Source organism: Chanos chanos, chromosome 10 (genome assembly GCF_902362185.1).
Source record: "Chanos chanos chromosome 10, fChaCha1.1, whole genome shotgun sequence".
NCBI lineage: Eukaryota > Metazoa > Chordata > Actinopteri > Gonorynchiformes > Chanidae > Chanos > Chanos chanos.
In genome coordinates, this window is record NC_044504.1 from 37,133,149 (window position 1) to 37,158,809 (window position 25,661).

Genomic DNA, 25,661 nt, shown 5'->3' on the forward strand with positions numbered 1-25,661 from the left:
TCTACCTCTACTGACATTCGGTAGATGTCAGTAGTACAGTAGTTCTGTTTTCGACTTAGCGCAGTTTCATCATGGGTGTTCTCCTGCGTAACTTACAGAATGTAGTGCCGCTTAGACGCGCGAGGCTCCGCAAAGATGTTGAGACGTTAAGGCACATTTTGGGTATTCAGAAGTTCGATTTGGGTTTAATCTGCGTGGACAACGCTAGGATTCAACGTATCAACAACGTTTACAGGAAGAAAAACGTTCCAACAGATGTACTCTCATTTCCTTTCTACGAGGTGAGCACTGCACGTTGTTAAATTCAGCACTGATATACAGATCTCAAAACATTCTGCGTGTCTGAGAAATTTGAATTTAGTTGGTAATATACGTGTTTCTTTTTTTTAAGGACCTAAGACCTGGAAAACTTCCCTGTAGTATGCATAGAGATGACTTTAACTTAGGTGATATCTTCTTAGGAGTTGAATATATAATGCAACAGTGTCAACAGACAGATCAGGACTTCAATGGAACATTAACAGTTAAGTGTTTTTCTCAAGTTCTAAAGCATATAAATGTTTCGTGACAGTTTATTTTACGAAAGCGTTTAACGTTCATTAGGTCAGTGTGCCTAACAACTAATCCTTGATGACACTCAGGTTGTCACTGCGCATGGAATCTGTCACTTACTTGGGTACAGACATGACACGGCGGAAGAGTGGAATGAGGTATTGACTTTTGTGAAGTGCAACTTGTAAAGATCTTTATACGTTTTACATGTAAATTACACTGCCACAATACATTCGCCCAAACAAAGCAAATATTCCAATTCTAAGAAAATGATCTGTTCAAGCTTTGGATTTAAATGTAGACCAATGTGATTTCTTTCGCCATTTTGTTGTTAGATGCTACGGAAGGAAAGTTACATCTTGAGCGAGTTCAACAGACTAACGGGCAGTCATCTGGAGCCCCTCACAAAGAAATGCACACGAGACGTGTGACAGAAATCTGAGAGTTCAGAGATGGACAACTTTTTGGACTAGGCAGTTTACTGCTGACCCAGGGTGAATGATGAACCAATTATATAATCACACAACAAACAAACCAGAACACTGTACATATTTTAATTCAAAACATAAACACACGATTCATTTCGTTTTTCACAAACGGGTTTTATTTTAAAATGCACTTTAGGAAGGCAAATACTGGGTACTATGGAATTAATGAAAGCTTGTTCCACCGTTTTTGAAAACTGTTCTTGAAACATCATTAACACAGTTCGTTATGAAACCCATTGTCTGCATTAATGCAATCAGATGACCAGATCAGAGCAAGCAGGAGAAAGAAAAAAAAACAAAAAAAACCCCAGAAACAGAAAATGACATTACTGTGAATTAAGTCTGAAGGTGGAGTTACTGGCCATGTTTAGACAACAGATTGAAAAGTGGAATATGTAAAGCAACTTTGACTGGGGAACATTTAAGAGAAAGTTCCTAAAATAAATAGTTATGTTAATTGACTTCACAGGGAGGTAAAGTTACACAGGGGTAAATGTCAAATCTTCAGCATCTGAGAGACAGCATTCTACACAGAATGGTTGTGCAAACATCCACAAAGTAAAGCTCTGTAAAGGGGAAAAACAGAAAAATAAAACCAAAAAAACGGAAAACAAGTGACGCTTTTAAGGAAGGAGCCTGTGGTAATATGACACAGTAACAAAATGAGCCCCGACAATATCATTAGCCTGTTTGATTCTCTTTATAAAATATGAGTTGAACAGCAAAACAGAGTCTTTAAGTAAAGCCTTGGAACTGAACTGGAACAACCGCCCCACCCCCAGTGCCTTCATCGCTATAGGACATACATAAAAAAAAGCCAACTGGCAAAATGAATATTGCACCTCATTTTCAGCTTAATATCAAACAAGATATTTAGGCTCCATATACATATTTATCCCTTACTCAAACACATACAAGAATAGATCTTTATTTGTTAGAAGGAAATTATTATTTGAAACAAAAATTTACATACAGTCAAAGGGGAAAGGCGAGAGAGAGAGAGAGAGAGAGAGAGACAGAGAGAGAGAGAGAGAGAGAGAGAGAGAGAGAGAGAGACACAGGTTCAAGAAGGAGACGCAGTCAGTCACTGGCTGTAAACTTCTTGATGCATGAAAGCATATGCCTGACAGTGTCAACGGACATGTATCAAAGGCCATATTTAGCAAACGGAAAGGAAAGATCTCAACTCGAGGGGGGGGGGATAACAGCTGATTTCTTTTAGGGTATTAGTTTTTATCTGTTTTTATTTATATGATATAAACTCAATCAACTGTTTGTCCACCCCCCCCCCCCTCCTCCACCTCCCCCGCAGTATAAACTTTATTATAATAATTCCTACACGTACAGATGGGATTATTTACGTGTGACATGTGTGTTCAGAGCAGAGGGAAGAGAGAGGGATGGGGGAGAGAAAAGTGCCTGAAGTAGACGAGTGTGGACGGTGATCAGTAGTCTTTGAAAAGAAAAGAAAAGAAAAAACCAAAAAAAACCAAAAGGCTTGTCACTCTTACACGTGGGGCTGGGAGCCGTTTCACGCCCGTCTACGGCGATCCGTCCCATTTATCCGCGCCGCGAGCAGCCTCCGGGTCCGGCTGCGCTCCCTTACAGAGGCTGCAGGACTGTCCGGCCCATGTCGCCGCTGACCCCTGACCTCTCCTGCTCCGACAGCTCCTCAAACACATCCCTGATGGAAGAGGGAGAAAGGTCCGAACAACCATTCAGTAACGTATGACAGCTACACGAGGTTTCCGTTCTTGAGGGGAACCTTCTAGAGACGTGACAAAATGTGCCGCGGATCATTTTTTTGCATCCACGTATTATCTATCGAATAAAGTCATGCACTTGAAACGACAGATGTGTGACATCACTATGAGTCACTGAGTTGCTGTGTTGACATTACAAATTGAGAACCACTGCATAAACCTAAACTGTAAAAGTGGCATTTTGGACAGCGTGTATCTACTGTAACTAATTTGTAATCTGTAACTAATCCTGCTCCGTGACAGGAAGCACTGCTGCTCTCCTCAGCAGTCCCAACTCCTTATGATGTCACGCCATGTCTGTGCCCCCTGTCTCCCCTTCTCCATTTACTACTGACGCTTTGATAATACACTTCATGACTAATATGATCAGAGCAGCAGATGCCTAACTGCCTGAAAACAGAAACCCTGCTACGACTACATCAGTAGAGCGACTGTTAAAAATGTGTGTTGGTCATGTCTTATCATCTCTTAACGGCGTGGGCGTGAAACGGAACGAGCTGTTTCAGTGAGACTAGCTTGGAGAGGCGTTCGTCTGAGGACTGACTTGTGCATGTAGAAGAAAATGTATCCGCTGCGGTCTCGATCCCTCTGCACCGTGGATTCCTGTGTTCGCGACACGTCCAGATCGTTGTATGTGAGCCAGGACTGCTTCTTCATGTCGTATACATCACTAATGTAGTGCCCTGAGAGAGAGAGCAGCAGCAGCAGAGAAAACACTAACGTTTACCTCAGTCACAGAAACAGGCCTGACAGCGTAAAGGGGGAGTGACACTTTGAATCAGCCAAATAAAAATCCCATAACAAAAATCCCCCTCTTTCCTGTACCTGATGAGGAGGTGCTGCCGATGTGACTGACCACACTGATGAGCCTGAAGGAGTTAGGCCGTTCTCCACTCTGAGGGAGGTCAACAAGGGAAAGGGGGGGGGGGGGGGGGGGGTTTACTGTGGTTACTGCTTTATCGTTAACGTGACACAACCACAGTGTGAAGGGACTGGGCGTCGGGAACCGTACCTCAGCGTTTCTCTTCAGCTCCTCAGCCTCCGCCTCGCTGTATTCCATGTCCAGGACGTCCTCGTTCCCAGAGTCCTCGTCAGCGCACTGCAGCTCAGGCAACGAGTTATTAAACTCTGAGAAAGACAAGGAATCGGCCCATTTAAAATAATAACACCACCATCACCACCACAACAATACTCAACAGACTCGTATAGCTTGATGGTTTAAAAAAAGAGAAACAATCCACCCCGGGCCAAAGGGATCTGCGTGAAGACTGACTGGGCCGGGGTGAGGAAGGGTTTCAGTACCTTGCAGGCTGAGTTCTGTGGCTCTCTTCAGGTCGTCATCCTCCTTCATCTCTCTGGCCTCCTGTGAGACAGAGACACGGAGTTCAAGACATGTCACAATCCCGTCAGAGCACTCCGTGTTCTCTGTCGGCACGCTGTCACAACAACGCTGACCGTCCTAAAGCCCGCTCATACACTCACAGGGCCATCTCATGCTTCAGCCGTGTCTCTCTGCCAGACTGGGACAGATTACATAAGGGCAGGAAAGACCCTGAGACCTGCCGCACGGTCTGGATACGCTACGAGAAAGCGCTGGCGCCGTAAAATACGATCATTGAGGAAAATATTTACGTTACGATTTAAAGGAATCTGTGTGTCTGCCTTTGGTTAGAATCACCATGCCAATCCCCTAATCACCACCTCAAATCACTCATTTTTATTTGCCAAAACAAACATCGAAAAGGTCTCTATGATAATGCTGATAGATTACAGTGTATCTGGAGGCACATGAACATCTTTCGAGGTCGATTTTTAAATACAGTTCATCAGTATCACCCTTTATGGTATCTATTCATGTGTTAACTTTGATTGTGCAACGACTTCTGTTAGAATTCAGCCGTAAGACATTTGGTGATTCAGTGTTGATTTCAGATGAAGGCTGAAGGTCTGTCTGTAGAGGGGCAGAAGAGTGTTACTCATTTAAACTCTAGTCTCACATGTTCCTGTAGACTCTGGGCCAGGGCCTGCTGCAGCTCCTGCTCCTCACGCTCCTGCTCCAGGCTGTACTGCTGCACCCAGTCCAGCTCTCCCTGCACCCCCTCAGGAGTCTGGTTCTCCTTATTCTCATCCATCGTCAAGTCCAGAGAGTCCAGAACATCTGTGCATGTAACGCACGTTCAGTTCAGACCCACATTCAGACAACCAGTGCTCTAGCATAGTGACAATGAAATAATCTACAGAGTGTGTACAAAAGAGTTTACAGGATCGTTGCCTGACAACAGAAACCCAATTATGGGATGTCAGACGACTACTAGTGATTCAAGCTCGCTCCTCAGAAGTAATATCACAAAACGGCATTCATCTCCATGGTAACGCGGCCCAAACTCACTCGACTCACCGGCGGGCTGTTTGTCTCCTTCCAAGAGGTCAAGCTGGTGGGAGAGGTCCTCCCCGTCCGTGTCTCCGAACCCGGTGTCGGGACTGCTGGTGGGCTCGTTCTCGGGGGTGACGGGGAGAGTGGCGTCGTGGCGACTCATCTCCAGCACGGCGGCCAGCATCTCGTCGTCGTTAATGATCAGGTTGAAGTCGGACTGCTCGGCCTGGGGGTTCTGCTGAGGCTGGAAGAGGAGAGACCAGAAAAAAAAAGCCCAGTGAACCTCTTCGTTTTAACCCTAATCCACAGGCATCAGTCACTGACTGCACTCAGTACACTCACACACAACCACAACAAGCAGACACTTATCTTTAGGATCATCAAATTCAATCAGAGGCATTTAAGGTTCAATTTTTGCTTTCATGGTTTTTGGTTTAACCCATGATAAACATGAGGATCTTTGATCAGCCGAGCTGCCCGGGCTGATCTGTGACCAGCTGTGACTAAATGCCATAGGCTTTATTTGACGGTGTTTGTGAGGACTACGTGTTTTAACTAAAAAAAACACAACCCGAGGGCCCACCTCCTCTGGCCTGTCCTCGTCTGGCTGACATTCACTCAACCGATGTTTCCGACAGATCTTCCTGCTCAGCTCCTCTTCGCTGTCTGAGTCGCCCAAAATGCAGCTCGAACTCTCAGGCTTTAAAGAGCCTTTCCTGTGAACCAGAACATATCAGAGAAGTTCTCACCACATATACTCTGCATAGCAAGACTGCAAGACTGAACAGATCTCCTTTAAATATATTTATATATAGACACACATATATATGTAAACTCTACATTATGTGTAGAATTAGTAGTGAATAAGTGAGTCGTGAGAGAAGGAAGTTTGCTAACCGAAGTGTGGTCGAGTTGACGGACTGTGACGTCTTCAGCGTTCTGGACCTGAAACGTGACACAGTACATCTGTTGGCATGGATACCGTGCGGCATGCTGATAACTCACTGCAGCTATCTGGCTGTGTTACCCCCCCCACCCCAAACGAGCCGAGACTCAAATCCTCTCTCGCGACTGAATCAATGAGAAATATCAACAGGTGGTGCTAAAGACATCCCATTTTGGTTGAGACACACACACACAAGCATACAAGTACAGTGCCTAATACACCATCAAAGCCTTACGTGTCTTTAGACCTGAGCTTCGAGAGAGCCTATACTTCACTACTCTGACTGATTAAACCCCAATAATGAGACTTGGCTCTGATCAAGCTGAAGTCTATGAAATACATGATAATGATAATAATAATGATGATAATAATAATAATAATACATGACTCTATCAGTGCTCAGTGTTGACTTACAGTGCTGCGTTTGCGCTCCAGCCCAGGCTGAGGGGGGGTCGTGTGGACTCGGTGCAGTGTGAGTGCAGGGTGAGGTATTTGGGGATCACGACTTGTTGGCCCAGCTTGCTGTTGAGGGAGAGCTGTGCGTTGTAACTGTACCGTTTCAGGTGGAGAATCAGCACTCTGGGGGTGGGGGGTGGAGAAAAGACTGTCAAAAGGCTGAACTTACGGATGGTAAACACACAAGTGCACAAAAACCTCAAACCGTTGAGAAAAAGACCAGCGTGACCTGAAACGGTCGCGGTCTTTACCTGGGGAGTCGGCTGAATTTGTGTGTCACAGTTGCTGCTTTTCCATTGCACTTTTCACAAGAGTACTCGATTTCCTCCATCTGAACAGACAGGAAAGAAAAGATCATTTCCTTTATCTCTCACTCTTAAAAAAAAGTATCCAGTGATGTAATGACACACACACTGCTCATATCTTTTACTGCCGGCACACACACACACACACACACATAAAACAAACAAAACCAGAGCACAGTTTATTATTACACAGGGCTATGGGGGCCTGTTAGTGCTAAAACACAGCCTGATTGCATGGAGAAGCACGGGGGCGTGCGTACCCTAAAGAAGAGGTCCAGGGAGTCCTGTATGGACCTCAGAGGGAGATTTTTCTTCCTGCGAGGTAGATCGATAGACAGGTCGTTGAACTGCTCTTTCTTGGTGACCACTTCGCCACAGCTGAAAGGACAGAAAAAAAAACACACACTGGACTCAAGACAAATTCATAATGACATTTACAAAGGAAACCGGCCCAAAAACTACACATCACAAACGACAACGCAGACCAAGCATCCCGACGATCAGCGCTAGGAAGAGCCTCCCTGCAACAGCCCGACTGACCACGCGTCACACCTCAAGGCATAAAGATCTCTGACCGCCTGTTCCTGACCTTCCAGATGTAAAACCACTAACTCTACAGACAGAGCAATATCTGTACTGCTCATGTCCACCGATGCCCTGCCATTAGAGTAGCCACGCCCTTTTCAGGTCCTTTCATACCCGAGGCCTGACTGTGGCTCACGGGGGATACCAGTGACTCACCTCTTACAGGTGATGGTGTGCTGCACCTCAAACTCCATGTTGACCACCACCGGGCAGGTGTAGATGCGGGAAGTGTCCGTCTCCTCGGCCAGCCTGGAGCCCTGGGGCTCGTCCCAGCTCGACGGCTCGTTCTTCCAACTCTTATTCACCTTCTCCACGTCCTCCTTCAGCTGGTCCAGACACTGGCTCAGAAACTCATGGGCATCCTGGAGAGAAATACAAAAATCACACACACACAGGTCAATACAGATGCCAGTAACATGGGTGTGGTGATGTGTCATCAGTGACTAGATAAACATGTAAACTCAGTAAAGTGCATGTGTGCCTAACAGTTCACTTTTTTTCTCATTGAGTAAACAGCCTGTCCATCAAGTTAAAAAGCATGTTTTTTTTCTTCCCGTTGGCTTATTTTCTTAACAGACCCTAGCATGCCTGTGCATGAATTACGATAAATGTCAGCTTGGGTTTGAAAGATCTGTTCCGCAGTGTTACAAAACACATTATAACAGAGAAGAGATAATGATTTATAAAACCGCGAGCTGGTACATTAGGCCCTGGTGTGAGAAGAGCATGGATGGTTTTGATTAACGTGCTCTTTCTCAGGCATTCCAGTAGGAAAAGCAGCTTTGCCCTTATCACCAGTACACGGCACACATAATTACTCTGCCTCACAGATACCCCAGTGGTCTTACGTTCTGCATGTAGCCAGAGAAGCGTTCGGCGGTGGACGAGATGGCACTTTTAACCCTCCTCAGCAGATCCTTCTTCACCTCTGGGGAGGAGACGTCCTTCTTGGCTAACAGGTGGGCGAAGCGTCTTAGAACACAGAGACAGGTGTAAGAAAAGGCCGGCAACGACACAGCCGCGTATGGAACCGCGTCTGCTAAAGACACAGAGACGTTCTGCAAACGCACATTAGCCAGCACAGAGAAACCGATAATATCCATTCATCTGTGATAATTAAGAATTCTAAGATTCTTCCCGTAGCTCAAGGTCAGTGGGTCAGTGTGTCTGGGGCTGTAGTACCTGAGTAGGGCATTGCTGGGAACCTTCTTCCACGGGATTCCCTGTTTGAGCAGGTCGTTGGAGAAGGATGGCAGGCTGAACAGTGACTGCAGTATGGCATTCATGTAACACGTGTTTCCCAGGTTGGAAAATCTGTAATTTTGGGGAGGATTAACCACATCGTGACCACGGCAGACAAAACAACAGGAGAGAGAGAGAGAGAGAGGACAAGCGTGAAAGTGAGGGCGGGACGGCGCTCTTACCCCTGCAGAGGAGGCTGTGACTGAGGCAGAGTGGTGGGTCTTGGCTTGTTCCAGCCCCCGTAATCCACAGAGGGGCGCACTTTCTTAAAGGGTGTAGAGTGGTTAGGCAATATCAAGCTCCTTTTGGAGGAAGGTGACTGTGTTGCACTAATAGGCCTGTAATAAACAGTATGTTTTTAATGTAGGAAAAAAAAAACCCACATGTGTGACAGAGCATGAGATGACTCTTATGATTATAATCTTCATGAGTAATTTCACAGAAATGATATCAGTTCTACCATTACAAAGCTAAGAGGAAAAGTGGTTTCGCACCTGTCCAGGAAGGTGTGGCTCGGTGTGTAATCTTTAGTCAGCGTCCTGCTGCCATAGAAAGAGGCAGGTTGGAGAGGAGCAGGAACTAGGGGGGCTGTGCAGTCAGAGAGAGAGAGAGGGGGGGGGGGGGGATTCATTTGGTTAACGAGTTTTCCCCCCTTCTGCTAAACGAGTGCCGCACTGCACTGCAAAAAATTTAACAACCGAGTACAAACACAAACGAAAAAATTATTTCCTGACGCCAACCTGTGTTCCTGTTTTCCTCTGACTGTTTAAGCTTCTCTTTGCAGCTCAGAAGGAACTTTCTAGAAGGTTCTGAGGTGGCCTTGTTGTTGCTGAAAAGAAAAAACCCAAAAACAACAACATTACTCTGTGTCTATGCACACGTCAAGTTACAGACAAAAAGTGAATTTTGTAAATATGCTCTTCGACAAAGTCTATGTTTCGCTCTGTGAAATGAAAAGAAGTAAAAGTATCTCTAAATGAGAAACTATGACAAAACCGATACAGAAAAACGATTTAAAGTGTGTGTCATTTTGGAGGAGGTGAATGAAAAACATGAATATTTTTGGAAGTACTGCTGTAAATATCAGTATAGCAAGAATGCCTGAAAAAAAAAAAACCTGAGATTTTATTTGTAGTTAAAGCACAGGTTGGGATCAGATTGACTTTTTGTGTTTAATCCATGGCCCCTTACACAGATCACCAGACAAGGCAGATGAGCGTGCCTACCTGGACGAGTCGTTCTCCTTGGGGTAATCTTCGCTCAAGTCACTGTCTGAGTTCATCAGCCTTTTTCTCTTCTCACTTCTGTGTAAAAAAAGACAGGCAAGAGTTCAGGCCATTTCACTGGGGCCTCTTTACCGCGGCAATAACACAACATTAAAGCAGTACCAGCTAACTCCACTGTTAAACTGGTGCTTTCTTCCCAGTTCAGCAGTCCAAAGCTATGACTGGTCTCTGAATATCACAGGGAGTGAAGAGACTGTATAGAACATGACAGGGGCCGCCAAAACGCGGAGCGCTCCTGATCCTCCTTACATCTTATTGCATTGGCTGATCATAATGTAAGAAATGTTGTATGTGACAAATGTCAACAGTAACACTTGTCCACAAACACCTGGACAACAAAATATAGATTTAATTTGTCTTAACAGTGGATGGATGGATGGATGGACACAGACAGACGGATAACACACAGAAATCACAAAATGAACAGTCAGGGCCCAGATTATAACACAATATAATAATCCTAATTTCTGCAATTGCTTTCGTCACACTCACTCTATTGTTTTGTGAAAATATGCCTAGTGTACTGGACGCATGTCCAGGGACTGGAAGGACCAAGGCTGAAATTCCCATCATCTCTGTGTGCTTTTGTCAATTTAAAGCAAATGACATTCGCTCCGTCACGCAGAAATGAATCCCTGTGGTTTTGTCACGACATCAAAGGGCAAGGATGAGGTCATATTCCGCTAAACAACGAGAGTCCCCCCAAATATCAGAGTCATTAAATCGCGTCACCTTTGACCTGAAACACCACAGAAGAGAGTAGTAAGAAAACATGCCTACCGATTTTCGGAGAGCCCGCCACGCACGGGAGTGGAGACCACTCGACTGGGACTCCCCAGGGGCTTCCTCGCGACGCCGTCCTCTCTGCTGTCCAAACTCGATCGTCTTGCGACAGTCTGATACAACACCAACGTAAGAAATGAGTTACTAAGACAGGAGATATTCACCAAATTATGTCTTTAGATTATTATTATTATTATTATTTTTTTTTAGAATTTTTTAACAAGCTCTTTAACCTGTTTTTCCGAGGGGGTAAGGCTGGACTCATTCTGAGATGGTCGGTTCCCGAGTACACCACCAAAACTGGCACTACCCTGGTTAGGCTTAAAAACTGAGCAGAGACAGAAACAAACACGGTTCAGTGTTCAGACCGCTTTCCCACCTTTCGTATACTATTACGAGGTCTGACCGTTCAAGGATTTCAACAATAATGATTGGATATTACCTGTCTGTTTCCCCTGTTTCAACATATCAAGGTACTCCTTCATTTTCTTGGCGACCAGAATGGGCATCTTATCTAGGGTGACCACACTGGAGTCCTTCAGGGTCAGTATAACACGGTTGTGACTGTGCATGGGACCCAAAGTCACATTTTTCACATTGTGATTCAGCTGTAATCAGAAGAGGGACAAACAGAACATCTGTGAATTCAAATACATATCTGTTACTTTTATTCTCTCACTAATCTTTGGATATCAAATTGCAAAACAGTTCTGCTCTGTAGGTGCAAACTGATGAATCGAAAGCTTTTTTTTACCCTCCCCCTCTTGAAATCTCTCCTGTGGAAAATAGTTTCAGCTGCCTACATAGACACTGCTTACCTGAAAATTTCTGGGTGCCCCACCACTGTTGAATTTCAGAAGCAGGTTGACTTTGTTGTCCCTCTCGTGAATCTCAAAGATTCCCTCCTTCCATCTGGTGGTACCAACATCCAAGCTGCTGATACGGATGCGCACAGCGCCACCGCTGGACAGCTTTGGCACTGCGACTGCCATGAGAGCTTATTCGGGACTGAAGCGCTCAAAATTTCGGTCTCCGGTAATGCTGAGAAGAACGCACACAAAGACAGAACAACGCATTATAAGCACTACATTCGCACAAATCGTTAACAAACCATATGATAAAATTTACATCGGAAACAACGGACAAGTAAAAATGAACCACGATTTGTCCATGAAACACGACCACTTCACAAGCTACGAAAATTTTATAGTCGCGAAATTTCTCTTCGACAGAGAAAAGACAGTTTGTTTAAGTTCACGAGCGGAACAAAATAAATTGGAAAAAGGGGCAAGAAATGTTTGTCAGTAAAATCAAGAAAAAAATGACAGCCCGATTGAAACGTTCAATGGGCTGTTTAACTCGCAGGACTTTCTTGTGAAAGCAAAAGCGAATATAAGGTTTATACCGGGTCATTTGTTGTTGTTTCAGTTTAGTTAGAACTCAAATTTTGCAAACTGGGTGACTGAAAAAAAAAGGCAGACATGACTAAAAAAATCAAAATCCAATGAATTGACTGTGTCGAAATAGGCAATTACTTTCGGAAACAACCGAAGAACAAAAATGATCAGTACGCCGGCATTCATGAAAGCAAACCCTATGTGTGACATTAACATACGTCGAGATACAATATCAAAACAATTCAGCGCACTTCACAAAAACAGTTTGTCTCACAATCTTCAGTAAGTTCAGTCCCTCAGCGAAAGATAGCACGTTCCAGAGTAGCTGTTACCACAGTAGTGCATAATACGCGTACGAGTTAAGAACACTCAAGTTCATAGTTAGTTTAGTGTTTAAATGCCAAATTACTTCAACAGTGGAAACGCTGTAACGATGCGTTCACTCCTTGTGTCTGACAAGCGACCCTACTACAAGAAACAGGCAATGTAAAGTGTTTATTCTGCTACTTGTATCCATTCAGTACCATCGCTACCAAGCTAAACTGGTTTACAGGCTAGCTTACATTAAGTAAAGTTTTGACATTCAAAAGTAAGTCTAGGTCATGCGACAAAATAACAAAACAGAGTATCGTCAATCCAGAAAGGGATTCATCTCAAAGGCCAGTTAATGAAGACATAAAGTAACTATCAATAAAACAGCGCGACCAATATGGCAAACAGCCGCATCACACGCGGTTTTTAACTTACCAGTCACTTATATAGCGAGCTAACACTCAACCCAGCTGGCCGGCTCACAGGTTAGCACGACTGAAGAGACTTGCAAGCTACATACACAACACTATTCCCATAGAAAGCACCCCAGGTGATGACTGGCATTTTACTCCAATGCTTTAAAATTCTGAGCAGTTTTATTCCTATACAATAAACACCGAGCCCCACTTCATCCTGTTTGAGCCAAGGATGCACGACTAGCATTAGCTACTAAGCTAACAGGTAACCCGCATTAGCTACATTAAGGCCGACGTCGAGGGTTGCTATCCTAGCCACATGCTAAATGACTTGGTGGTTGATTTGCTAATAACTTGGAGAAAAAAACGTCGTCAATATTTATTTACAGAGCAGCAGTTATTTACCTTCAACGGGGCCGTCTCTTCTACAAAAGCCCAGAATTAAAATATAATCTCCAGGTTTCCAGTAACGGGGGTATCAGAATTTTGCCGGCACATACAGTTAGTCCGATGTTATGTTGTTGATAGTATGATCCACGACGTTACATTCAGGCAGTCGATGATGGCGGGAACGTGAAAATTCACAGCGGAAATGGAAAGCGAGAGTACATATTCTTCCCGCGCGAGACTTGTAGTGACACACTTGAGCTCAGCAAGGTCCAGAAGAGCCAGAAAAACATGAACGGAAATGTTGGTTGTCGCCGAATGTGCTGCTACCGGCATTTAGCAGTGTAAATAATGTCATTTCTGCTATGAGAAGGCTAGATAAACAAGTTCATATTTAGTTTTATTGCTGCCATTGAATGATATACGTTCAGCGCTACAGTTTCATAAACCCGTGCTTTATATTACTTTTACTGCGCTAATGCAGATAGCCCGAGAATACATACAGTTTTAATGCCTGCCCACAAATTTCACGTCCGTTCACTAAAGTCTATTTCCTATAAAAAATAACATCGGAATGTATATGATGACGAGCTTTGTATGACTATACGTTTAAATTTCAAAATGTTATTTTTATATTACAGTGTTACGTTGATCCAAGATTTGATTAATGCGATAGCACTGTGTATTGTCACTGCTTGTTATGTGTAAATGGATTTTAATGCCGGTAAGGAAAAACTTTAATATTAATAATACAAAGGAGGGAACGGCGTCTACTTCGTAATGGCTCTAAGAATCACAGGAGGAAAATCATATCATTTATGGACTCTGCTGATTGGACGGAATCAAAGGGATATGATTCCCAGTTTACCTTTTAAGCGACACTGTTTGTGCAACTGAGGAAGTTTGTAATTTAGACAATTACACAGAAACATGTTTTTTTTTTAAAAATTGTTTTTAATACAGATGAATACAGAAAAGCAATTTTCTTCTAAGCATGCACGCTACACATACTGACAGTGTTGAATAAAAGGAATGGATTGTTATTCATGTAAATAGTAGCGCTGTAGCGTTTGCAATTTATGAAAAAAAAAGCATTTATAAACCATACATTGAACAGTAAAAGGAAAACAAAATATCTGAAGCTTGAAACAGCTCTAATCATTATAAAAGAGGAGGACGCTCTTCTCACTGTGAATGATTACACATTGCATTAAACATCTGCACACCTTACAAAGCTCATTTAAGACTCTTTTCAGCTCATTCCTATATGCATACATATAAAATACAGGAATAGGCCATTTATAAAACAAATCTAAATCGTACCATCACACACATATAGGTGTGTGCGTATGTGTGTGTGTGTGTGCTTATTAACCAACGTAGAGTCGTTGTAAAAATGAAACGAAAAGAGGTCACAGTGTTAAGCAGATATCCGTTAAATCACATAGCATTATAGAGAAGGTATGGAGAGGGTCAACGCTGCTGAGAGAACTAACAGGGATTTTGCTGCCTGACAGGAAAACTGGCAAAATGGGAGTGGTGAGGAAGGAAGGCAGAGGACAGGAGGAGGAGGAGGAGGAGGAGGAGGAGGAGAGAGTGACTGTGCATCGCTCCGCAGCAGTGCTGAGGCTGGCTGTGTTTTGCCAGCCTCCCTCCTGGCTCACAGTCAGTGCAGTGTGCTGACCTCCCTGGACACTCCCTACGTCTGAGGCTCCAGACAGCAGCTCAGCTCAGGACAGCGCTCAGACTGGTGAGTGATTCGGTCTGTTTCTCTCTCCACTCTTATGCTCTTTTCTTGCAGTTATACAGCGGATCTAAAGCAATGTTATTACTTGAATGATGTTTTCTGATACAGTCAGCGTTGTCCCAACAGCTAGTGAGTCGATTTAGGATCACATTACAACATGTGGTTGTAGTTTATGACTTGTTTGGAAATTCTTGCACTGCGGTGCAGTGTTTCGGGGTTTTTTTCCCCTCCTGGAACACATGTGCCCTCTCCGTTTCACGAAGTTAAAAGTCTTTGAATGCATTTAAAATTCATTTTTCTTTGGTTTGATGAAAAGAGATGGTAACCATAAAGGTTCAGCAGTGTCCTGAGTTTGTTTATTTGTTGTTCCTGATATGTTTCCTGTTGCTGAGGTACAGGAGAGTGGCTATGTTATGAGGTGTCAGTAACCAAATGATCCGTTCTGTCCTTTGGGAAAATGTCGTAACGGCGTGATCTGGAGTCGGGAAACGTTATGAAGGCACAATCTTGAAACTGTAATTTTATTCTTGCCTCACATGTTCCTACATTAGAACATTTTCCCTGAAAAAAAAATCACTTTTCTCCTCTCATGCCTTTCTGATTGGACATCTCATGGATTACGGCATGGACTTTAAATGTAGCCACAGAAACAAGGTATGCAGGGGATAACCCAGCATAGTAATCACTGCTCTGGTAGAGGAGAGAACTGGTATTAACTTAATCAGGGTGTTCAGGCATTTATCGCCCCATTCTATCTTTTTTCACCTTTCATCAGTGAAATACAAATATTTGCCTCCTTTAAGATGAACACAGCTTGTGTTTATTTTTAAAGGCAAGCATATCAGTTGGCCATTGGATTTTCCTCAGTTCATCTAAAAGATACTGGAACGGAATGTTGAGCGGGGAAAAATGAACAAACAAAGAAAGAAACAAACAAACAACAAAAGCAGGCGGTTAGAACAATGAGCAGTGAAACTGAGAAGTCTCCCCCAACCTTCATATCCTTTTGGCTCGGCTCATGCCAGGAACATTGTTTTTTTTCCAGGGGTTTGAAGTAAATCCTGCCCACCCGTCGCGAGGGCCGATCACATGACAGCAGCCTCTGGGTTTCAGGACTGAATCAGCAGGACACAGTAAGTGGGTCTGTGAGCTCTGAGTTGCGGGATGCTGTATCAGAAAATGCCTGTCTTACAGCTAAGCTTTACTGCAGTGATCGCTGAGTATCAAATGTAAGCATAATGTCAGTCACGCAAACCCAAATCTATGTTTGCATCTGCAGAAACAGTGTGAATCAGTGTGAAAGGAAATGAAATGGAGTCACCTCACCAAACACGTGAGTGCAATGCGTTCTCTAAGAAAACCAGTGCTTTTTGAATGGTTTGTACCAGTTTACTGCTCACACGTAAAACACGCTTATGTCCCTTTCTCAGTTTCTGTACAAAAGGGATAGTAAGTGAGCCTTGACTAAACCTTACCAATCATTAAACCCTTGACCCCTGACCTTTGGCATCTGGAATTCCTGCCTCTTTCAGGCGTGCAGGACAACGACAACCTCAGGATCATGACGGCAGGAGCAGTTCTGAAGAAAGTGAAGTCTCGTATGTGGAAGAGACAGCGTCATTACAAGTTACTGGAGGACTGTAAGACTGTGGCTTACAAGTCCAGTTGGGCCAGGAGCAGTTATTCCACCTGTGAGTTCTGTGCCCTTAACAGATCAGTCTGTTTTCATCAACACAGATATATATATATATATATATATATATACACACACACACACACACACACATACATACATAAATATAAATATGTGTGCGTGTGTGTGTATACATATATAAATGGATCTGGAGCAACAATTTTGTTTTATATTTACTCTCGAAAGACATTTTATATATATATATATTTGTACTCTCTAAAGACAGGTCTCTCTTTAGCCCCCAACAAACAAAACAACGTTTCTGTACCTTTCTCCAGACTCGTCCACATTAGTTCTTGAATACAAGAAGCTAGTTTTTCGCATGTCTTGCAATGCTGACTCAGACGAATGGCAAGAGACCAGGTATTGAGCTGTGTAAATGCGTGAGACGCAGAGTGATTTAATGAACAGATGCATTAAATGAAGGCCTTGTCGCAGTCTCTGTGTGTGACGTGGAGGCGGTGCGGGAAGGCCATCAGTCCGAGGTCCTCCTGAGCATGGCTGATGAGCTCCCCGAGGAGCGCTGCTTCACGCTGGTGTTCCGCGGCCGCCGGGGGAATCTGGACCTCGTGGCCGAGTCGGCGGAGGAAGCCCGGGCCTGGATACAAGGCATGCGTACGCTGATAGCGAACATAGAGAACATGGATGACAGTGAGAAATACGACCAGTATCCTCACACACTGAAAACAGCTACTTTGGGCCATGACAAATTAAACAGGAGTCGAGCCATTAAATATAATAATAATAATAATAATAATAATAATAATAATATTTATTTAGAGCCCAATATCACTATTTATAGTCTCAAAGGGCTTTACATGTCTATAACAAAGTCAAATCAAAATTATATCATGCATAGGTATCAGTGATGTTTGTCCTTAGATGAGAACCTGATCCTTTGCGAACTGGAAGAACTGTGCGTTATGTCAGCTAATCATCAGGCGGTGAAAAGCTGTTTTCCTTAAAAGACCTCGCTCTTCAGATGGGTGTCTGACTGGTTTATGAAGGCCGACAAAAACAAGGACGGAAAAATGAATTTCAAGGAAGTGCAGACGCTGCTCAAGATGATGAACCTGGACATGAATGAGGAGCACGCTCATTTTCTGTTCACGGTGAGAACGCCGACCGTTCAAATGACGACTATATACATCGTTTACCATTAACGTGATACTGTATTGCATTTGCCGTATGCTGGTTTTTCGTAATCAAATGCCATAGCGTGTAATTAACTTATAACATTACTCGTGCTTGTCCAGCGACAGCACCGCAGTTAAAGGGTTTTAAAGTAAAACCGATTTTGTAAAGTTTCGTAAGGAGCCCAACTGGATTTTTCTGCAGTAAAACAAGACCGTCGATTACCCTGATATGTACATTTTTCTGCTTTTTTTTTCCTCCACAGATGGCTGACAAGTCCCACACTGGATCTTTAGATGGGGAGGAGTTTGTGCACTTTTATAAGATGCTGACGGAGAGGAGAGAAGTGCTGGACTTGTTTAAGGAGTACTCCAGTGACGGGCAGACGCTGTCCCAGTGTGATCTGGAGGAGTTCTTACGAGAGGAGCAGATGGAGGGGGAGAGTAGTCAGGCGCTTGCTTTGGAGCTAATCGACCGCTACGAGCCTTCGGTCATTGGTACTGACCGCAACTGACCAAACTCGTTCATAACGCAGCAGTGTGTCGCCATGTCTAACCAATGCCTACCATAACAATAACAGATAAGACAGAGCTTTCGCTGTCATTGATCAGTTCATATGGAGGACGTCCAAACTGGATTTATTGTCCATGAACTGCATGTGTTTTTTCTTTTACGCATAAATATGTGATTAGTTGACTGTACTTAAAAAAAAGTGTGGAAACCCATTAGGAAAACGAAGTAAATTAACTTGTTAAGGATAAGTAACGCAGAATTGAAAACATTTGTTGGGAATACTTGATAAAGTTGAGTTTTACTAGTTTTCAGCTTATATGACAATGGTCAACATGCTGTGGTCACTGATTTTTATCGGTTGAACGAACGTGCAGTGGTTAAGTTAAAATCACGAGAGAAAGAGAACAAGACCCTAACTCTGAAACAAACTGTCGTCTTCGCTTGGCCCACTTCACCCAAGTCACCCTAGGAGAGAGTGCCAGCTATCTCACGTCAGTCACGGACGTCAGCCAAGCTGGAATCATTATAGTAACATCCTGTTATATTAACACGAGATTCTGACTTAGAGGCGTTGAGTCATTATCTCACACATGGTAGCGTCACACCATTGGCTTGTCAGCCAAGCACTTCACCTAATGCAAAAAAATTGTAATGAATTGTAATCTGGAGTTCATATTACTCAAAATTGTAATCTGGAGTTCGTATTACTTAACCCATCAATGAAATTAATCAAAAGTGTTTAGCTGACATGACTCAAAATTGGATACGTGTTACATCAACTCAAACTTTTTAACTCAGTAGAATTTATAAGGCCATTTTAAGTTTGCATAACTTAACAGAATTAAGTTATTTGAACATTTGGGTTTACAGTGTACTTCTCAATGGAGTTGGATTAAGTGAATCAGTAAAAATCTTAAACTATTTGATTTGGAAGCTTGAAAGTTGTTTTTTTTTTTTTTCGCTTAGACTTTTTTTAGGCTTGACTTTAAGTGCGCAGCATGAGAATTCAGCCCAGAAATGTTTCATGAATTTGTGTCTGTGATGTATTCCCGTACAGCAAAGACACATCAGTGCATGTCCATAGACGGATTCCTGATGTATCTGACCTCTCCTGCCGGCTCCATCTTTAACCCGGGGTGTCAGAGCCTGTACCAGGACATGAGCCAGCCTCTCTCCCACTACTTCATCTCCTCCTCCCATAACACTTACCTGCTGGAGGACCAGCTCAGGGGACCCAGCAGCGTGGAAGCCTACATCCAGTAAAAGAACCCAGCTTGACTTACGCACAGAACTTACGCAACTGTGCAGGCTTCATGACCTATCGACTGAACGTGCAAACTGTTCACGTCGTCTGTTTACAATTCAGTTTTTAGAATATGATGTGAAGAAAAAGCAAACATAAATGTAGTTATATGTTATGTATGTGTTATAACAGACATTTGACAGGTTACATCTGACTTTGTGTGAATTCTTTTTAAGACCAACACTACACTCTTCATTCAGTGAAGTGTGGTCTTAAAAACACAGCTGTTGAACAAGGCGAATGTGTATGCAACAGGTCGGACAGTTTAAACAATGTACAGTTTACATGTTTTAAAATGACAAAACACCCGCGATTCCGGTACAGAGACCAATATGTTTCAATAAATGGATGACGATATTTAAAAAAAAAGTAACTTCATAAATCTATACAAGCAGATCACAGACGTGTCAGTTTACTATATCTGTTGGACACTGCTCTGGTCACGTCCGGCCGTTTGCCTTTATGGCGTGACGCGCGTGCGTGTTTTCCGTGACGCAGGGCGCTGAAGCGTGGCTGTCGGTGTGTGGAAGTGGACTGCTGGGATGGGTCTAACGGGGAGCCCGTCGTTTACCACGGATACACCCTCACATCCAAGATCCTCTTCAAAGATGTCATCAGCACCATAGCCAGCTACGCTTTCAGGGTGAGCAGTGCATTGCCTCTTGAAAGACAGCCAATCATCTGTCTGTCTGATCACAAAAGACCGCTGCTCTATTACATCCTCTGTTACATCACATCCTGTAGAGCTGACAGAATGTGAGTTGACAGTCTGGCCATATCTGTCTCTTTCTGTGCCGATCAGGTGTCAGGTTACCCGGTCATCCTGTCCATTGAAAACCACTGCAGTATAGAACAACAGAGGGTGATGGCTGGTCATCTGAGAGAGATCCTGGGAGACACGCTGCTGAGGACCACAGTGGACGGCAAGATCCCCAGCGCGCTGCCTTCCCCTGGGGTGAGACGAGATGTTTCCAGCCCAGGTTGTGTTCCGTGCCGTGCTCTCATGGAGTGATAAAAGGCAGAGTGATCCATAACTGTTTTATAATGTAGTTTTGCTAGTGGGTCTCCAGTGGTACATGGGATATCTTATGATAGCCATTGCTGTGGAAGTGAGTGTGTTTTTGTGTGTGTGTGTGTGTGTGTATGTACGTAACTTCAAATGCATTCACTCTGTCTTTTTTTCACAGCACATTACTACTGTAAACAGATGACCTGTGTGCGTCCCTGATTACTTGACTGCTGGACTTTCAAATGGCTGTATCGATGTTTTATGACCAAATAGCACTACTAATATACAGTAACTCACTCTGCCAGTGCACTTTGATGCACTTTGATGCACTTCCTGTTTTTTTCACCTTAAAGTTATGTCATAATTGATCTTTTGCAGCCGGAGCACTTAGGAACTCTCAGGTGACTTGATGTACTGTATGTTTTCACAATGATAGAGAGAGAGAGAAATTTACCTCCTCATCTCCGCTTGATGATTCAGCAGCTTGATCAGGGTGTGTTTATCCCGTGTGTGCTAAATGGTAAAATCACGGATTAAATTATGTATCGTCAGTGTGAATCGTCTTCCTCTCTCTGACGTTAGCCATGCTGTGCGTGTGTGTGTTTCTCTAACGTCAGGAGCTGAGAGGAAAGATCCTTGTGAAAGGGAAGAAGATAGGAGGACTAGAGGAGAGTTTGGCTGGAGTGGAGGGTGACACAGGGGAGGTGAGCGATGAGGATGAGGCCGCAGAAATGGAAAAGGAGGGTTCGTCGGCGGAGAACACGACGTCCGAAAAGAAGGTCTGGACAGCGCGGACGAAGCGTTTCCCCTTTTTTACCCAACATTCAGCTAAAACAAAAAACAAACAAACAAAAGTTTTATAAATCATCCTTAGATGCTGTTTACGTTTAAGGTTTTGAGGTTTGTGCTTACTGATCCATCTTTTTTTCTTTCTTCTTTCCGTTAAAAAAGAAATCAAAGCAAAGCCTGTGTAAGGAATTATCAGATCTCGTGGTTTACTGTAAGAGCGTCCACTTCAGCAGCTTCGAGCACTCCCGCGGCGCTGCCAAACCGTATGAGATGTCCTCCTTCTCAGAGTCCAAGGCTCGCAAACTCACCAAAGAGACAGGTGCGTCCCTCAGAACACAAAGCCTTTACAGCCCACATAGACGGATCCTAATTAACGAGGGTTGTTTATGTATCAGATATCAAAAACCAAATTTGTATCAAGTATCAAAAACAAATTTGGCCTCGGGTTTTAATTTAATTCAAGTGTTTTTCTGTATATGGATACCCAAGGACTTGGGAGGTTGGAAATGATTTTGTTACTGGAGACAGTTCCACTAGTTTGAGCTTCTTGAGAACATTTGCACTTATATTTGCATTTTCATTTACATTTGCATGTACATTTACGTGAGGCAGATGCTTTTGTCCAAAAGCAACTTCCAAGAGAGGAAAACTTACAAAATACATGATATCCGATGTGCTGCATGCGTTTATCAGGCGCTGAGTTCGTCCAACACAACACACGTCAGCTGACCAGGGTGTATCCCAGCGGCATGAGAACAGACTCTTCCAACTACTGTCCTCAGGACATGTGGAATGTGGGCTGTCAAATAGGTGAGACTGATAAACTCGTGTGAGGCTGGGGCTCAAGTCATTTTAAACTCAGAACATTCTGTTTATAGAAAAAAAAAAACACTTGCCGTACGGTGTGTGTGCGTGCGGTGAGAACGGAACTCGAGATTCGTTCTCTTCCGCTCCTCAGTGGCGCTGAACTTCCAGACGGCAGGCCTGGAGATGGACCTAAACGACGGGCTCTTCTGTCAGAACGATCGCTGCGGTTACGTCCTTAAACCTGAGATTCTGCGTGACCCGAACAGCGGATTTGACCCAGAGATGCCCCAGAGCTGTCCCGGCTACCACCCTGTCACTCTCTCCATTCTGGTAAAGCTCACATTTCTCACTAAAGTCATACAACACTGTACGAACAGACGTGTGATGTCTTCAGCTTACTGCGTGGGAATTTGAAAATGTTGACTGAAATGTTTTTCAACTTAAACTACTCTAGACATACACAGCAAAGACTGACATGCACTGTGGTGATGGATGTGCTTTTCAGATGTTGGAAACAACCTTAATGAAAAGAAAACATCTTTAATAAAAACGCGAGTGGCACTGTGAAGTAGATATGATTGCCTCTGAGTCGTCTGTTGTTTTTAGGTGATTAGTGGTCAGCAGCTTCCGAAGACTAAGAAGAAGGAAGGTTCCATAGGGGACCCACTGGTGAGAGTGGAGATTTATGGTGTCTCCATGGACCAGGCTAAACTGGAAACCGCTCACGTGGAGAACAACGGTAAACAGGGAGTCCAGTGCTGTATGAGTTGAGTTTAAATGTGTTGATATCCAATGTAAAAAAGTCCTGAAGCTGCACAGAGCTCACGTACCTCCAGTATGAGAATCATTTGGAAGAGAGTGCTGTCGTAACTGCCTTTACTTACCGATTAAGAATAAGTGTTCTTGTAATCAGTCTTGAACAGTTTAGATTACATTAAAGCTATTAGAGGTCATTTGCCATTGGTGAAATCATCGCATAATTAAGAACTGGGCAAAAATATTTCATTGGTGCATATTTCATTGGTGCATATCAGATATAATGTCTAGATGATCATGAAGATCAACAGGATTACGGTAATCTACAGCACTATGGTGCATGTTTTTTCTCTCTCAATTTTGTAGGATTTAATCCATGCTGGAATGAAACCCTTAACTTTACTCTTCACTGCCCTGAACTGGCACTGGTACGCTTTGTTGTTGAGGACCATGACAAGACATCAAAGAATGATTTTATAGGACAATACACATTACCTTTCACTTGTATGCAGCCTGGTAAGTGAACGTTCCAACTGAAACCAATTAAGGGTCAAACTGAGTACACAGCAAAATTCTCAGAGTTGTTTTTCCAGTGTTAATCAAAAGTGTTAAATATAGGGTTGAATTCACACTAAAGGAGTCCATTGCATAAGAGAGTTGGTGTCACTGAGAAGTGTTGGAGATTCATCTTGTACTACAGAGAATTATTTTAACACTGCGTCTGAGTTGTATTATTAACACTTTAGGAAGTGTTAAATTAACACTGCGAAGATTGGGACAAAATAAACACCAGCATAATGTTAAAACGAATTCTCTCAGAATAGATTTAACACTGTAGAATTTGCTGTGTACTTCAGAAATGTGCACCGGTTTAACACAGAAATAAAACACACACGCACGCTCGTCATGCTACATGACTGTCCTCTCTCCCCTCCCTGTGGCAGGATATCGTCACGTCCACCTGCTGTCTAAAGATGGGACAAGTATTCCACCGTCCTCCCTCTACGTTCACGTAAAGATCACAGAACTTTCCTCGCTGACACCGATGGATTTGCAGCATGAAAAATAATCTCTTACCTCACGGTTCTAATTGCTGTCATTTCATTATATGCAAAAAAAATTGCGTACGTATGCTGTAAATTACACTGCGCACGCTCTGCCTTTACCGTCTAATTAACGAAACAAATCAAGTGAAATTCATTTATCTATGTCGGAGCCGTAGCGCTCCAGACTAATATGTCGGTTTTTCCGGTTTTCAGAAGTGACCTCAGACTGTTGCTGTTTTATATTCTGTTACTGCTGAGAATTTCTCGTAAGTGAAATATTTATGCTTAGAAATGCCACAGAAGTATTCGGTGAGCTTTTAGGACGATCCAATTACTTCATTCTGTAGTCGTAAGTGACCTTAACTGTTCAAGTTGTACTTACGGACGCTTTGAGAATGCTTATTACTTTTCCAGGGGACATGATGCAATATTAATATTTGTCGGAGCAAATACTAAGGATAGTCAAGGGCTGTAATGGTTTAACTGTTATTGTGAAATCCCACAGCGGTCCCAAAACGGGAATTGTAAGAATCCTGTGCATAGCAAACAGCTCACTACTTATTTTCTTTTTAATGTATTCTCATTTTTAAAAAACAAAAAACAAAAAAAAAAAACCCTTTTAACCCCAATCTGGAATGTTCAATTTCACAGTTCCATTTGTTTTTTAAGTCCCTGACTACTGCACCAAACCAGGTGGCTGAGGGCTTAGGCATGTGTCTGTCAGCACATGCAAAGCCAGTTACCGCCTCTTTTCACTTACTGTTTTACATGTGTATCATAGGAGCGTAGCGTGTGTGTGAAATCGCCTCTACTGCACAGGCGCCCTGTCGACACTAGGTGTCGCTAAAGTGTAACAGTGGGCAGAGCGCCCTGTCCGGTCGTCTGTCCCAGAGCATGGCCCGCTGTGTTCTTTTAAATGTGCTGACCAGGCCAGTGGTAATACTGGGACTCCAGCGTTTATTAATTTTTATAATACTCTGCTGAGTAAAATGTCTTAAAACTTTAAACAGTGTTTGCTAAATGACAAATGATCAGTATCATGTACTGTTTGCTTAGTGCAGCAATAAGTTTCATTTTTTTATTTTGCTAATTTTATATAAAATGGCCCTGCTTTCGAGTATCTGTTTAGGCTGTTTGTGTAATATTTTGCTCTGTTATTTAACGTATCCTTTACATGATCAGAACCTATGAATTATTATTTTTTCTTTTTCTTGCGTGACAACCAGCATTTTAAACTAAAACAATGAGATGCTGTCAAATTCAGCTGAAAAAAACATAAGCTGTGTTTAAGTGACTTTGGCTTTAACACCACATATAAAAAGAACAAAACACACTAATCTGACATAGCATAAGGTCTTGTTATTAAAGACACATTAAGCAATGTACATACTTATATTTATATCATGACTGGATTTATTTTATTTTTCACTTCTTGTACAAATGTCAGTTATTATGCAAATCATTCACCATTATCACTACTGAATATGCACATCATTAAAGTACCACATCATTATAAACATCTCAGAGTAAAAAGGCTCTGTCTGTACACAACATAATACTGTACATCTTGAC

The 25,661-nt window shown here is 43.1% G+C and overlaps 3 protein-coding genes across 4 annotated transcripts; 2 read left to right on the forward strand and 1 right to left on the reverse strand.

Moving 5' to 3' along the window:
• The first annotated feature begins 54 nt into the window (after window positions 1-54).
• On the forward strand, window positions 55-1,186 carry ybey (ybeY metalloendoribonuclease). Of its 2 annotated transcripts, XM_030786298.1 has the most exons (4): window positions 55-281; window positions 392-523; window positions 642-710; window positions 888-1,186. In XM_030786298.1, exons 1-4 carry the CDS (start codon window positions 72-74, stop codon window positions 981-983), a joined length of 507 nt encoding a protein of 168 aa, XP_030642158.1. In that variant the 5' UTR covers window positions 55-71; the 3' UTR covers window positions 984-1,186. The 2 variants fall into 2 exon arrangements, with proteins under 2 accessions (XP_030642158.1, XP_030642159.1); XM_030786299.1 differs by lacking the exon at window positions 392-523.
• Window positions 1,187-2,356: 1,170 nt separating this feature from the next.
• Window positions 2,357-11,789, reverse strand: usp37 (ubiquitin specific peptidase 37). The gene is made up of 23 exons (XM_030785753.1): window positions 11,599-11,789; window positions 11,223-11,388; window positions 11,014-11,108; window positions 10,778-10,893; window positions 9,938-10,015; window positions 9,452-9,540; window positions 9,206-9,299; window positions 8,894-9,049; window positions 8,652-8,783; window positions 8,318-8,441; window positions 7,626-7,831; window positions 7,145-7,262; window positions 6,831-6,910; window positions 6,538-6,702; window positions 6,075-6,122; window positions 5,761-5,893; window positions 5,202-5,421; window positions 4,801-4,961; window positions 4,106-4,166; window positions 3,816-3,931; window positions 3,629-3,698; window positions 3,348-3,486; window positions 2,357-2,724 (listed from the first exon to the last, which is right to left on the reverse strand). The coding sequence occupies exons 1-23, from the start codon at window positions 11,770-11,772 to the stop codon at window positions 2,643-2,645; spliced, it is 2,823 nt and encodes a 940-aa protein (XP_030641613.1). The 5' UTR covers window positions 11,773-11,789; the 3' UTR covers window positions 2,357-2,642.
• Window positions 11,790-16,330: 4,541 nt separating this feature from the next.
• Window positions 16,331-24,112, forward strand: plcd4b (phospholipase C, delta 4b). The gene is made up of 15 exons (XM_030787633.1): window positions 16,331-16,372; window positions 16,572-16,730; window positions 17,171-17,399; window positions 17,715-17,844; window positions 18,132-18,363; window positions 19,437-19,638; window positions 20,181-20,332; window positions 20,492-20,637; window positions 21,309-21,470; window positions 21,643-21,799; window positions 22,174-22,290; window positions 22,439-22,617; window positions 22,894-23,026; window positions 23,410-23,559; window positions 23,988-24,112. The coding sequence occupies exons 1-15, from the start codon at window positions 16,351-16,353 to the stop codon at window positions 24,110-24,112; spliced, it is 2,295 nt and encodes a 764-aa protein (XP_030643493.1). The 5' UTR covers window positions 16,331-16,350.
• Window positions 24,113-25,661: the final 1,549 nt, after the last annotated feature.